This window comes from Meles meles, chromosome 4, assembly GCF_922984935.1.
Source record: "Meles meles chromosome 4, mMelMel3.1 paternal haplotype, whole genome shotgun sequence".
Classification (NCBI taxonomy): Eukaryota; Metazoa; Chordata; class Mammalia; order Carnivora; family Mustelidae; genus Meles; species Meles meles.
The window spans coordinates 18,316,426-18,332,368 of record NC_060069.1 but is presented as its reverse complement, the minus strand read 5'-3'; the positions used below and the strand labels follow the sequence as shown (position 1 = coordinate 18,332,368).

The following is a 15,943-nucleotide window of genomic DNA, read 5'->3' as shown; positions in this document are numbered from 1 at the left end:
AATGTAATAATCATTGTAAAGAAATGCTTTGAGTGCACTAAAGAATACAGTTTTGAGGGCGCGTGGGTGGCTCAGTGGGTTAAAGCCTCTGCCTTCGGCTCAGGTCATGTTCCCAGGGTCCTGGGATCAAGCCCCGCATCGGGCTCTCTGCTCTCTGCCCAGGGGAGCCTGCTTCCTTCTCTCTCTACCTGCTTCCTTCTCTCTCTCTCTTCCCTCTCTGCCTACTTGTGATCTCTGTCTGTGAAATAAATAAAATCTTTAAAAAAAAAAAAAAGAATACAGTTTTGAGGACAACTTAAAAGATAAAACAGCAATGTGACTTAAAATATCACATGTAAGAAAGTAATATGACATTTTCTTTCTAGGAGCTTAAGTAATAAAGCTGAAATAATAACCAGCTTAAAACTGGGCAAAATAAAATAAGTGATAAAATGTTCTGTTCCTTTTATAAAATATACTCTCAGTGTGATCATTAACACATGTTTTTTCAGACACATTCTTGTATTGCTCTTAAAACAGCAAAGAATTTTAAAAAAATAAATAAAATTTCAAAGACAGCAAGTAATGGGCAGTAAACTCACTTTTATCACTCAACATTTTTCTTTATTATGAAATAAACATTTTTAAATGTATAGTTAAAGGCAGATATTTTAAAAATTAACATTTTGAAATAAGAAAGTAAAAAAATTTTTGGTGATTTTATGGAGATAGTTACGTCTTCCCCAAGCTCCATTCTGAAGTAAAGGAACGTGAGAGCAAACAATACCTGAAGTTCCCCAACTGAAGTAACAGCACCTTACGGCTCTATGTTGGCTATGCCCCCCAGTGAAGTCAGCCTCAAGTAAAGGCAAAAGAAAACATACATATATTTCTGGCAGGAAGGAAGAACACCTTTAAAATCATAAAAAGTACAGAAATGAAAACATAAACAAGCTTGAAACTCTTTATGTCAGTGGAATATAAGGTAAGACCATGTTTTCTCATTCTCTGTCACACTATACACATACTGCAACTCCATAGCTATCCAACCCACAGGTGCTATTCCAAACAATTCTTTGGCTGTTCTGACCGTTTAATGCATCTCAAATATTAAAGATTTTTGTCTTCGTAAATTCTATGCAAAACCACTCAACACTGCAGCAATGAAGTCAAGAACTAGGAGTGAATAAAAATATTCCTCAATTATCTGTACTAAAGAAAGGAGAGAGGGATATGAATAATTTAGTATCCTATATGACAGGTCCTCAATGTATATTTAAATTTTATCATGTTAATGACTCCTCAAAAGAGGCATTCCAGTCTTCTGCTAACCAATACACATTTATATCACCTTTCGGTTATTCATAGTGTTTATTTATTAATCATCAGCCTCACTCCAAAAAGACTGATGTGGCTTAAAAAATTTATGTAGTATTAAAGTACAAAATGAAGATACAGGCTTCAAAAACAATTGGAAGAAAGAGTAAGAAAACATACAGTCAGAGTTGAGATTTCTACAACTACTAAAGTCAAAAAGTAAAGAAGGCTATTAGCTTCTGGGCAACCAAAGTAAAGAGGAAAACATTATCAATCTTAAGATTTGCATAAGTCACAGATATTGGCAGTTTCTGGCAAGAGTATCATCATTCTCCTAGTCTTGGTTCTTAAGCATCTATATGTCTTATCTCTCAATTAATTATCACCAGATTTTTAGGATTAGGAACTATTCTGGATATCTTATTGTAGCCTACAATTGCCCTACCCCAGACCTAATATTAAGCCCTCAATAAATACTAAAACAAACTGTGGCGGAAGGTGACCCAGAATCAGGCTTACTGGGAAAAACAAATTTCACATTAAAAGTGCAAACATCTGCAAACATTGAGTTAAGAACCGTTAAATGTAAAGAAATTCTTTACTGAAAAAGTGCTAATAATAAGAATACTAATGCTAAGATATATATCCACAAACACACACACAAGGGAGAGTGGTAGAAATCAGTATACTCAAAAAATTCCTTTTCAAAATGCTTTAAAGGCAAACAACTGTCTCATGGAATTCAGAAATATAAATCAAACATAATACAAATGATATTTTGGATTACCTTGCATGTTGATTTTTTTTCTTTACTGAACCACAAATGACTATCCACAAATGTAATTTTAAATGCATTTTTCTATCTAGTCGCACATGTAAAACAATAAAAGGTGGAAGAGTAGAAAACCTGGGGTTAAATCCAAATCAACTGGTTGTACAACTCCGAGCAAGTTACTTAACCCCAGGATTCTCACAGAGGAATTGATAAAACTAAATGACAATCATCTATGAAAATCCCTGAATAGCTAAAAATGCCATAAAAGTATTACCACAATAACCAAAAAAGGAAAACAATTAGTGGCAATAATTAGACTTTTGTACTGGACATTCTTTACAGAGTTCACACCTATATAAATGCTATTCCCAATTTCTATTTCAATGCCTTCCCCTTCTGTCATATAGTTTTGAAAAATGTTAACCCACACAAACACATTTTCCCTACATACTGCTTCAGTTACTATGATCTGGAAAATACAATTTCCACTATTAAATGGCTCTCATCAACAGTTGGTGAGACATTGGTTAGATTTATGTTTAGTCATGGCCTCTCTTTTACTGGGAACACCTTAACTAATGAGTGAAGACAATAAAAATTAAAGAACTTAACGTTTGATTCAAAACTTACTGCAAGGCTACAATAATCAAGATTCTCTGTGAATAAAAGGAAAAGAAAGACTGTAGTCTTTCTGGCTGGCATAAGTATAGACATACAGATCAATGGAATAAAATTTAGAATTCAGAAATAAACCTTCACACTTATGATTCACTGATTTTCAACAAAGTTGTCAAGACAATTCAATGGTGTGTTCAGCAAATGGTGCTGACATAACTGGGTATCCACACACACAAAAAATGAATGTGGACCTTTACCTCATGCCATATACAAAATGGATCAGGATCAAAATATAAAAGCTAAAACTAAAGAACCCTGAGAAGAAAAATATAAGTGTACATCTTTGTAGTACTGGATTAGGTAATGGTTTCTAGAAGTAACACCACACACACAAACAACAAAAAGAAAAAAATAAATTAGACTACAACAAAAATTAAACTTTGTCCTTCAAAAAAATCTATTAACAAGGAAAAAAAAATCCTACCCACAGATTAGGAGAAAATATTTGCAAATCATATGCCTTATACAGGACTTATATCCAAAATAAAGAAAGCTTACAACTCAGCAATAAAAAGACAAATAGCAATTTAAAAATGGGCAAAAGATTTGAATAGACCTTTCTCCGTAGAAGATTTAAAAATGGCCAAGAAGCATATGAAAAGATGGTCAACATCATCAGTATATTCATGAAGATAATGCCAGTCAAAACTACAATTTTAGTAATATGTGCTGCCAAAGTGAGCACGCCAGTCAAAACTACAATGATGTATCACTCCACACCTACTAAGATGGTTATCGTCAAAAAGACAGACAAGAATAACTGCCAAAGTTGTGGAGAAACTGGAACTCCCAAACAATGCTGGTAGGAAGGTAAAATGGTACCGCCCTTTGTAATACAGTATGGCAGTTCCCCAAAAGGTTAAACATAGTTACTCTATGACTCAACAACTCTACTCCTAGGTATAAACCCCCCAGATGAAAACATATGTCCACACAAAATCTTATACGTGAATGTTCAAAGCAGCATTATTCATAATAGCCAAAAGTGGAAACAACCCAAATGTACATCAACTGATGAACAAATAAATAAAATGTAGTATATCCACACAATGGATTATTCAGAGACAAAAAGATAAAAAGTACTGATGCACACTACAACATGGATGAACCTTGAAAACATGCTTCATGAAAGAAGCTAGTCACAAAAGACTACACTTTATATGATTCCATTAATACAAACGTCCAGAACAGGCAAATCTGTAAGAGACAGAACAGACTGATACCTAAGGCTTGGAGTTGGAGAGCTGGGAGGAAATGAGGAAGGAGTAACTGTTAAAGGGTTTGGTGTTATCTTTTTGGAGTGATCAAAATGTTGTAAAATTGACTGTAATGGTTACATAACTCTATGAATATAGTAAAAGCCACTGAATTTTACACTTTAATTTACATCTCAGTAAAGCCAATTAGTTTTTTTTAATAAAAGTAAAGCAGAGCCTGTGTTCAATGAGTAGATTATTGAAACAGCAATAAAAAGTGAAAATTGCTAGGATAACTGAACTACATCCTCTTCTTTTAGTATTTCCTGATTATATTTCTCAATTACTAAATCAGAAGTCCAAATCCAAATGAGTCATTTTATCATATTCAAGATCTATGCTTTTGACAATTTGTGAAGAATCCTGATAGTCACGACATAGAGTCATTTACAAGGGGCAGCAATTTTACCTATTAGGGCTCTGTAGGGATATAACATGAAGTCTCTTGGCTCCATCCACCTAAGCTGGTGTGCAAGGAACTGAAGTAGTGAGCAATTCTAGTCCAATAACTCCAACTCAGCTGGCAATATGAAAACATTTATGGATCTGAAGAGGCCTCAGAAGAGAGCCTTGGTAAATGTCACAGGTCAATTATATTATCCGCCATAAGAGCTGAAACCAAGCAAAATATGTTCTACTACTTATAGGAAATATTCCAAATATACAACCAAATTTCACCCAAACTATATATAATTTTCTATGCCAATGGCCCTACAGACCCTATGATTTTATGAACAGAAACTTTTTTCTTAGATATAAAGTTTTGTTTTTAAACATAAACTCAGATTGTAATGGGAAAAAAAAACCAAAGGTAATTGAATCCAGTTTTTAAAAAACTGTATAATTTCATTTTTACCCTAAAGACAACAGAAAAAGTGAAAAGAAAATTGAAAGATATGTAGTCAAGTGTTTCCCATATGAAGAAATAATTCAACCTATTATTTTGTGGATGCTTTAAAAATAGTATTTAAATTCATTCAAAACCTTAAAGAAAAAAATTAAACACCACAGCATTCCCCTAAAAATGCCTTACATAAACATGTCTATCTACACTAAATGATATAATTCAGAAAGACTATATTCCCAACATGTCTAAATGACAGACTCACAGAATACCTACATACATACTAGTTCCTCCCATATAATTCCAAGAATTGTTTAACCAGGCATCACATAAGAGATGCTCCAAAATTCAGAGATGCCATTTCTAACCTGACAAATACACGTAACTGGGCTGTACTAGTCTGTTAAGTTTCCAGAAAATAAGTGTAAACCACAATCTAAGATGAATATGACACACAACCACCCCCACTGAGACAACAGTAACAGATAAAATACCTCTTCCACTCTGTCTAAACAAGTAAACCCAGAGATGTTCCCTCATACATAATCTTATCTGTAATAATGAGCTAACAACTACCCAGGCAACCAAGAAGAATTTTGATAGGCCTGTGTGCTGGTAAAGGTAACACACAAAGAGAGTACTAGGGGAATGTGATTCTGACTCCCTCTATTAGGCAGATAACTTTAATATAGTATATTTCTATAAATTAATGCATTAGAGGCGCCTGGGTGGCTCAGTGGGTTCAAGCCTCTGCCTTCGGCTCAGGTCATGATCTCAGTGTCCTGGGATAGAGCCCCGCATCAGGCTCTCTGCTCAGCAGGGAGCCTGCTTCCTCCTCTCTCTCTGCCTGCCTCTCTGCCTACTTGTGATCTTTGTCTGTCAAATAAATAAATAAAATCTTTAAAAAAAAATTAATGCATTACAGTCATTAGTACACACATAAAGGCAGCACAGAACTTTTAAAAACAACAAAAGCACTACTAACTTGTGCCAAAATAAGTCAAACAAAAATTATGCTCTGATTTCTCTTTCTGAAGATAGTAACCACATTCCCACTGAAATATAGATGGGCAGATTTACTATAAACCACAATCAAATATTTGACACCAAACAATCCAAAGGCCACAGTAATCCACTTAACAATCACACTGACATCTACATTAAGTAGTAAGTATACAGGGCTTGTAGAACTAATCACCACTTCCCAATCAGCCACAACACAGAGGATCCTTTGCTTGCCAAAAGGGAGCACCACATACATGAAGGTGGATATGAGCTTTATCTCTGTCTGGTCCAGTTCAATCAACTATTTTGGGATCAAGAAAAAGAGCCAAAGCCACTGAATCACAGACCTGGCTTCTAAAGCAAACTTGTTAACTATCCAATCTTTATACCATTAAATGAATTTCCTTGCAAATCCCACAAGCAAGCAAATTAACCAAAGTAGGTTATCTTTCTACAATGTTATATCAATCACATCTCAATAAAACTGGAAAAAAAAAAAAAAAACCTGCAACCAAGCAGGTATCTTTCCTGAAACTTTCTGAAGGGCTTATGATGTGTCACATCCACATTTTAAAATCCTTCATTTATAAAGAGTTTACATAACCAGTAATGATATCATTAACTATGGCTTAATGAAAAAGTAAATCTCCAAATTTCAGACATTAGAAACTTTTCTTTTTTTACTTTAAATATTTCAATATAATTTGAAGTATAAATTATACTATTTTTATATAAATTATTTTATAATTTATACTAAATTATAAAGTAATTTGTAAAATTTAAGCAAATAAGTATATAAACTAGGTTCATATATTTACCAATTTAGTTGTAAAAATATTACAAAAATAATATTAATAATTAATTATTTTAGTTTATTTAAATAATTGTCATTATGGGGACGCCTGGGTGGCTCAGTGGGTTAAAGCCTCTGCCTTCGGCTCAGGCCATGATCCCAGGGTCCTGGGATCGAGCCCCGCATCAGGCTCTCTGCTCAGCAGGGAGCCTGCTTCCTCCTCTCTGCCTGCCTCTCTGCCTGCTTGTGGTCTCTGTCTGTCAAATAAATAAATAAAATCTTAAAAAACAAAAAATTAAAAAAAATTGTCATTATGCAATTCCTTTCCTCACACTTATTTTCATGCATGTTTATAATACACTGGTTTAATCAAGCTAAATTATTATCTGTAATAAGTCAAAACTAAATTAGACTAATGTATTAAAAAATAATATATAACAAAGTTGCAGTCTAACCATCACATAATATGTGGATTCCATTTATAAAAAATGAGCCTTAAACAAGCTCATTAAAACAAAGTAGTTTATTTTGCCAGTAATTTGTAAAATTTAAGCAAATAAGTATATAAATTAGGTTCATATATTTACCAATTTAGTTGTAAAAATATTACAAAAATAATATATGTGGTGAAGCTATTTTTTTTAAAAAGATTCAAACCATTAAAATGAATACTGTCATAAGAATGACAGTATAAGAAACTTTTATAAGTTTCTTATAATATTCGTTCTTTCATAAGAAACAAGAGATTTTAGGTTTCAAACTGGAGTTTTTCCAAAATCAATCCATTTCTTAGAACTGGTAACCAAAGCCTAAATGATGATTTGCCATCTGAAAAAGTCTTTGAGGGGGTGCCTGGGTGGCTCAGTGGTTTAAGCTGCTGCCTTCGGCTCAGGTCATGATCTCAGGGTCCTGGGATCAAGTCCCACATCGGGCTCTCTGCTCGGCAGGGAGCCTGCTTCCCTCTCACTCTCTCTGCCTGCCTCTCTGCCTACTTATGATCTCTCTCTGTCAAATAAATAAATAAAAATCTTTAAAAAAAAAAAAATAGTTGAAAAAGTCTTTGATGCAAGAGTCTTAAGTGTGACAAGAAGTCTTACTGTTAAACAGTTTTACTTAACATAGAAATATTTGTTCTATTTGAACAAAACATTCTTTGAATATTATTCCAAGGGCATATACTGTACATGACTTTTGTGTAAAGAACATGAGATTCACCACAAACATAAAAAACCTTATTAGAATTTTTCCTATACAAAACAGTTTTCAACTAGCCAAGTATCAAATAGCCATCCACAAAATTCTCACTTTCATTAATACATAGAGTTGCTATCTTTGCTTTCACACAAAAATAAGATCAGTGAAATCAGAAATCATACCAAACAATAAATTCTAACTGCATTCAATATTAGCAACATATTCCTGTAATCTGTCCTCTTGCCTTCAATCCACAAGACTATACCAATCTAAAAAACTCCATATTGGCCTAGTTCCAACACTGACCTCAAATCAAAATAGAAAGAAATGTTTTATAATAGTCCAACAGCCCATCTTCCAACATTGCATCAGACCCAAGATATAGTATAAGGTAGGAGGTTATTTTTCTCCTCTTCCTCTATGTACCTGTATATCATTAATCATTTCTGGGGAAACACTATTACTTCTTATAAGTAAACTCTAACCAGAAAATTGAAGAATGTGGTTATAAAGGAGAGAGTTTTAAATTTAACATCGCTGCCTCAAATCACCCATTCTTACTTAGCTACAGCCAAGGACTGTAAGAAATAATGAAAACCATGAAAAAACACTACTTAATGTTCTGGTCCTTTTAAAAATCAATTTTCAACAATGTAACAAGTGAATTATCAAATAGCAAATATTTTAGCCACACTATTATTCTATATTAAAGAAATTAAGGCCCCCACACCTATTCCACTAAAAGATAATTACATTTGTTACTCTATAATTTCATTAGCTTATTGTTATTGCATTATTCTGTTTGCAACTCCACTATACCTCTACAAACATACTTGGTAAGTATTCCATTTCTACACAGAAACAATAACTATCTTCCACAGTCATTTAAGTTCAAACTATAATGATGTTTTACCAATCAAACTACAATAACAGTTATACATCAGACCAACGTTCAATTATAACTTGCACAAAAGATACAAATAAATAAAAATCTGTAAGTACTTACCTACAGTTGGGAGGAGGGTCCAATGTAATCTCTGCAAGTTCCTTCTGAATTCTTTAAAATAAAGACAAAGTTATGTTAAAATGTCTTTACTGTCTTAATAGTTCACTAAAATGTTATACTTTAACAGAAATATTTCCCAATTGTACGCTTTTTTAAAAATACTAATATTATAGGGGCACCTGGGAGGCTCAGTGGGTTAAAGCCTCTGCCTTCAGCTCAGGTCATGATCTCAGGGTCCTGGGATCGAGCCCCACACTGGGCTCTCTGCTCAGCAGGGAGCCTGCTTCCTCAGCTCCCTCTGCCTGCCTCTACACCTACTTGTGATCTCTGCCTGTCAAATAAATAAATAAAATCTTAAAAAAAAATACTAATACTATATAAATCATCATATACAATAATAACCAAGCCCTAACTTCTGTCATGATTTTGGCAATGCACCTACAAAAGGTAAAAGGATTGGCTGTATCAGTACATGCGCCCTGTAGAAGCAACTCTAGAAACTTCATCTAACCAGAAAACCTGGATGGCTCAGTCAGTTAAGCGTCAAACTCTTAACTTCGGTTCAAGTCATGAGCTCCGGTCACCTTGTGCCCCTCGGAAGGGCTTGCCAGCTTGCGCGCTCACGCTCGCTCACTCACTCTCTCTCTCTCTAATATAAATAAATCTTTTTTAAAAAGCTTCATTGAACAACTGATAATAACCAAAATTTCTAGTTTAAATTAGATACCTTTGCCACATTATTTACAGATTATTCCAACTTCTGATTTAGAACATCCCTACATAAGATGGAAAGTGATTATTAAGTTGAATCCAAGCATTCTAAATGATCCAATCAACTGGTGAAGAAAGAATTATCAGGATCTCATTCTAACACCTGAAACTGCTATCCAAATATAAATGGTATTCCTCCCTGAAGCCTCTAGGTTGGAGAAGATTGAGACTTTCCAATCTTACACTATCCCTTAGCAAGAACTATCCTAATAACATGTGGATAATCATCTTAATGTCATTGCATTGCAAAAGAACTTTTTAAAAACCTGCTTTTGTGCTCATGTTATTTTTTAACTTTTGATTTTTAACTGCACCTAACCCCTTATATATATATGCAAAGGCTTAACAGTGCTACATTGTTTTATAAGACCAAGCAATGTCTTAACTATCATTCATGCATTATTAAACATAGGCTTTGTTAAAGCAAATACAAAAAAATTCTCAAAACCCCACTTCTTCTCCTTTGCTTTTTAAATATGAGGATTTGCTAACTGGATACCTGCTATTTGGTAATTATTGTGATAGTGAATGGATGATAGTTGACTCAAGTACCTTAAAAAATAAGAATTTGAACAAAAACATTTACTATCAAACAATTTCATTCCACATTTTTTTCAATACAACAAATGAAAATAAAGAAATAGACATGACTTGTCCAAGAGGATTAGCTTCAATTTCCTGAAAGAACTGCATGCTACGAACACAATTTTCATTTTTCTAAGCCATGTGATTCAAGACTGGGAAAGCATTATGAAGCTGAGCAAGACTAATAAGTTCAAAACGAAAAAACTTTCATTTTGGGGCACCTGAGTGGCTCAGTGGGTTAAAGCCTCTGCCTTCGGCTCAGGTCATGATCCCTGGGTCCTGGGATCAAGCCCCACCTGGGGGCGGGGGGGGGGGGGGGGGGTCTCTGCTCAGCAGGGGGCCTGCTTCCTGCTTCCTCCTCTCTCTCTCTCTCTGCCTGCCTCTCCGCCTACTTGTAATTTCTGTCTTTCAAATAAATAAAATAAAATCTTAAAAAAAAAAAACAACTTTCATTTAACTCTGCTCTACCATTAACTGAGAGTTCTTGGATAAAAAGACTGCTCAAACCTGCATTTTCTCCCTCAGCCTTAGTTTCCTATCTTATAAAATGAAGAGGTTTATTTTCCACACTATAAAATAAAGAAGTCAACTAGGATTTGTTTTATCTTTAAAACATATTCCTTCTAATAGGGATTCTGTGATGTGTTCGGATGCACAGAAAATATATACAGCTTCAGGGACGCCTGGGTAGCTCAGTCAGTTAAGCGTCAGATCTTGGATTTGGCTCAGGTCATCATCTCATGGGTCCTGGCATCAAGTCCAAGTAAGTCTCCATGTTCAGTGGGGAATCGGCTTGAAGATTCTCTCCTGGTGCCCCTCCCCGCAACTATACATGGGCTCAGGTGCACAGGCTCACCCTCACTCTCAAATAAATAAATATTTTTTAAGTACATACAGCCCATAATTAAATGAGAAATCTCAAAGACCTGCTATTGGTGAACACCCCTTATGAATTTCATACAGAAGTAAAAAAACAGGTACTTCAAAACTAAACCAAGTAAGTCTAGATTAATGATAGCAAAATAAGCACACACACACACATTCACCTCCCACTCCTTTAAGATCCCACTTGGAGCAGGTAGGAAAGCATAGGGAGGCAAAACACTGAAAGTGCAAAAAGGAGTAAATAGCAAGAGAAGGAAATGAGAATTTCAGTGTATTTTTGGAAGACAAAGTAGACAGGTATAAACTAAACAGGTTGAGACAGCCAAGAGGGGACTGCAGAGTGCTTAAGAATATAATAAAGACACATTATTTAAGGGAGGTGGGGAGAAAGACAACCAGAAATCCCAGAAGAAAAACACCTGTGTTGGGGGCACCTGAGTGGCTCAGTGGGTTAAGTCTCTGCCTTCGGCTCAGGTCATGATCCCTGGGTCCTGGGATCAAGCCCCACCTGGGGGGGGGTCTCTGCTCAGCAGGGAGCCTGCTTCCCTCTCTCTCTGCCTGCCTCTCTGCCTACTTGTGATAAATAAATGGAATATTTTTTAAAAAGAAAAAGAAACACCTTTGTTAGAAAACCATAGATCAAATATGAAGGAAACTAAAATGCAAAACTATTTTAATCAAGTAACAAATGTTAAGGGGGAAAAAAGATTTGACCTATCTGGCCTAATGTTATGACCCACTGGGTACTCTAGAGATCATGATATTGGATTTGTAAGAAATCTAATCCTAAAATTCTATTGGTCTGGCACTGAATATTTTATTATAGTAAATGCACTGGCCATTTATTGGTCTTTTGCTTATAAACAACACAAAGAAGATGCATTGTAGTTGTGCTATGCAATGTAAATATTACTAACCTTCAAGGTGTAAAATTAAGTGTACCTAACTGAAACCAGTTTGAGAAGATGGAGAAAGAATGAAGGTATTAATATCTCCATTTTACAAAGTAGGGAACCAAGAAATACTGTTGAAAATTGAAAGAATAAGAAATAATGGCTTAAATATATGATTTAGTTATGAAAGACATCCAATACTTTTATTTTTTAATGTAACTACCATTAACTGGGAGGAGGAAAAGGGAATGAAGAGTAGGTAAACAAGCTACATCCTCAAATTTCATAGCAAAGAGTCAAAAGATATTAAGTTAACAATTCAACAAACAGGTTTAAGTATTCTATATAATTTGTTATACAGAAACACCAACAGAAGGACTAAAATCAGAGATGGTGAAAAGAGTTTGCTTCAAGGGAATAAGCTGGGATAGGGAAGGTATTTGGACAGCAAATTGCTGCTTTCCACTAAAATGTCTCTGTATTGCTTAGTTACCAGAAACATTAATAACATCTATGAATTGTTTTTAAACCAAGAGGACCAAAAAAACTGCCATTCAAAAGAGCAAGCTTAAATTGTCAAAGAAAGCTTTTTAATAGAATTTCTTTGAGATTTTCAAATAACTCATCTTGTTCTATGCTTACACCATCTCTCTGGGTTTAAAAAATTGATAAATCAGAGGCATTTCGGTGGCTCAGTAGGTTAAGCATCTGACTCCTGATCTCAGCTCAGATCTCAATCTCACAGTCATGAGGTTAGCCCTGCACTGGGCTCCAGGCTAGGCATGGAGCCTACTTTAAAAAAAAAAATTGATAAATCATATTTTTCCATCAAATAATTCTGTAATGGAACTCGTACCCCTCTAAATGTCTATAATTCCAGATCTAATTATTCAATATAAAAAGCAATTTACTGATAAACTTGACAACTCTAAAAGCAGTGAGTCAATACATTAAAATGTATTTTGTGCCACACCTAAGAATGGTTGTATTTCTCTTGACAGAAAAGATAATACTAAGAACTGCTATTTAAACAGTTGCAAGATATCCTGCTGCTTTTAATGACAGCAATTCAATTCTTTCTCAAAAGTTGTGATCATGGTATGTATTAAGATTCTCAGTCTTGATGTGGGGAAAGTAAGGAGGTAGCTATTTCAGAAACTGTCCCTTAGATTGAAGAAAAATGAAAAAGTATCTGTAATTCATACTTACAGCCTACCTTTCACATGATGATCTTAGTCTACTAAAAGTGAACTAAATAAATCTCACAGATTCTCTAAGTATTACTGTTTTATCATTTTCCATTTAAAAGATAAGGAAACTAAGGCTAGTTATTGTACCCTGGTAACATGAAAGACAGGCAATTATCTTGCTAAGTCAAACAAACAAAAGGCCTCTCTCTTATCAGAACTTTTAAGACAAAATTATTTCTTCAGACATAAATCAACTAGACAATTGCTTAAATTCCCAATTTCTATCTAGCAGTGCCACTTCTTTGGTTATTATGATACAGAAGTCAGGAACTGCACATAAGTATTGAGACAAGTCAGAAGCAAAATACAAACTAACTTTCAGTTCGTAAGACAACCTAATACCTTAGCTATTCCAGAAATGGTAAGAGTACTGCACGTGACTCATTTGCTAAAAGAATGGAGTGGGAGGAGGGGAGGTGAAATAACAATCATGATTTATTTAGACTTACATGAAGAATATGGTATCAAAATTATACAAAATGGAGAAAATATGAAGTGCTCATTGGATTAATGGTTCAGAAAAATGAAGCAGTAAGTACTGACATGTTTAAAACACACACACAGATTTCAGGCTAAAGAAAATTCAGTAACTCGTTTAGGTCCAAGTAGAACAAGAATATTTGGACATGGCAATTCACAAAGGTATTTTCTTAGCAGTTACTTTAAAAAAAAAAAACAAAAAACTTCATTCCACCAAAATTACTTTCTATATTCCTCTATGGAATGCAGTCCATAAACTATTTTAAACTTCAAAGTAGTGGGCACCTGGGTGGTTCAGTCGGTAAGAATCTGCCTTCGGTTCAGGTCATGATTCAAAAGTCCTAGGATTGATCCCCACACTGGGCTCCCTGCTCAGTGAGGAGCCTGCTTCTCCCTCTTCCCCTCCCCTTGCGCATATGTTCATGCATGTGCTCTCTCTCTCTCAAATAAATAAAATCTTTAAAAATAAATAAATAAATAAATGCATTAATGTCAAAGTGGTATCTGAATTAACCTAGAAAACAGAGTCATTGCAAATAGTAAGCCTAAAGTTCAATGGCTGAATGATGATCTGTGATTTTTAAGATATCTTCAACTAAATGATTTTGCACATCAATTTTAAGATTCATCCTGATTTCAGAAACATTAAAAAGTTTGTGTATGTACATTTAGAACCAAGAAGATTAAGTACAAAAGATTATCTATGAAGAGTACTACTTCATTCTAATGTAGAAAACTAAGAGCTGATATAACGAAAGTTGATGCTGGAACACAGAAGAATCCACCTTCCAACCTAACAAAAATTTAGTCTAAAACTAAACAACATTCATTCCTAAAACACTCTATTATGTCCAGTAAAATTACAATGTCTAAAGTTAATCTGGAATAAATGTGACTGAAAATTCACATTTACAGATAGATGTATCAACACTTGAAAGTAGTGCAGACAATTCAATAACAAGCTCAAAATAGTTATTAGTAAATTTAATAAAATCATCAAAACTTGTCAGTGCCATAGTCCAACTACATACTTGCGAATCTAACAGGAGTGATACAGACATTATCAGGAGAACAGACCATGATAACAGCATGCCAGTGTTTTAAGAAACAAATTCTTGCCAAAGAGCAAAAATTGATCAAAGATGTAACTATAATCTTCCTCTTCACTCAAAATAGATGAAATTAATTTATACCATTGTTTAAATAAAATACCCACTTAAATGTTTCCTGTACCCTACCCTACATTACTTTTCCATAATACTTGAAAACTGAGATTTTTTTAAGAAAACATGTTTCTACGCAAAATCATTTAGTTCTTCAATTATAGCACATTTCATGCAATTGAACACCTATGTGCAAAGTACTTTTCTTTGTGACTATAAAATGCGTATAATCATAGCATTTGAGTATTTCTCGTTTAACAACAGCACTTTCCTAAAGTTTATCAAATGAACTTGAAGAATATCTACAAGACTTTAACTAGCACAAAGTCTGACAATGACAGCATTGGTGTATGAGACCTTATCAGATGCCAAATAAATGCTTTATCACGTTTAGTTCTCACAACAGTCCTATGAAGACAGTACCATTATAATCTCCATTTTACAGAAAAGGAAACCTAGGATTAGAAATGTCAAATTATGGGGGCACCTGGGTGGCTCAGTGGGTTAAGCCTCTGCCTTCGGCTCAGGTCATATCTCAGGGTCCTGGGATCAAGTCCACCTCGGGCTCTCTGCTCGGCAGGGAGCCTGCTTTCCCCTCTCTCTCTCTGCCTACTTGTGATCCTTCTCTGTCAAATAAATAAATAAATCTTAAAAAAAAAAAAAGAAATGTTAAATTATGTATCTAAAATCACAAGGCTACTAAATGCCAGAACCTATCATTAAACCCAGACCCCACCTCTAGAATCCAAGCTCTATACTGCTTCTGATAAACTTTCTCCTATAAAATAACACCAAGTGGAAAAGACTTCTCACCTGAATAAAAACCAATTAATGATAATATATCAGAATTTCATTTTGAAACTACCTCTAACTTTGAATCTTCTGATTAGTACTGGGATCTTAATATCCATGGAAGATCCAATCCCTATAGTAAACTCAATGTTCTAAGGAAACCAGTGAATAAATACTATGACCTTCCTATGGTAGGCACTGTAGATATAATGATGAATTTTTTTTTTTTTTAAGATTTTTATTTATTTGACAGACAGAGATCACAAGTAGGCAGAGA

At 34.5% G+C, this 15,943-nt stretch overlaps 1 protein-coding gene across 1 annotated transcript in view; it reads right to left on the bottom strand.

The window, feature by feature from the left end:
* LOC123940395 (ubiquitin-conjugating enzyme E2 E2) overlaps window positions 1–15,943 on the bottom strand; it is a 374,692-nt gene that overhangs the window by 348,778 nt on the left and 9,971 nt on the right. Inside the window, exon 3 of the mRNA XM_046003183.1 lies at window positions 8,848–8,898. Within this exon, the coding sequence (XP_045859139.1) occupies window positions 8,848–8,898 (51 nt within the window). The remainder of the gene's footprint in view (window positions 1–8,847; window positions 8,899–15,943) is intronic.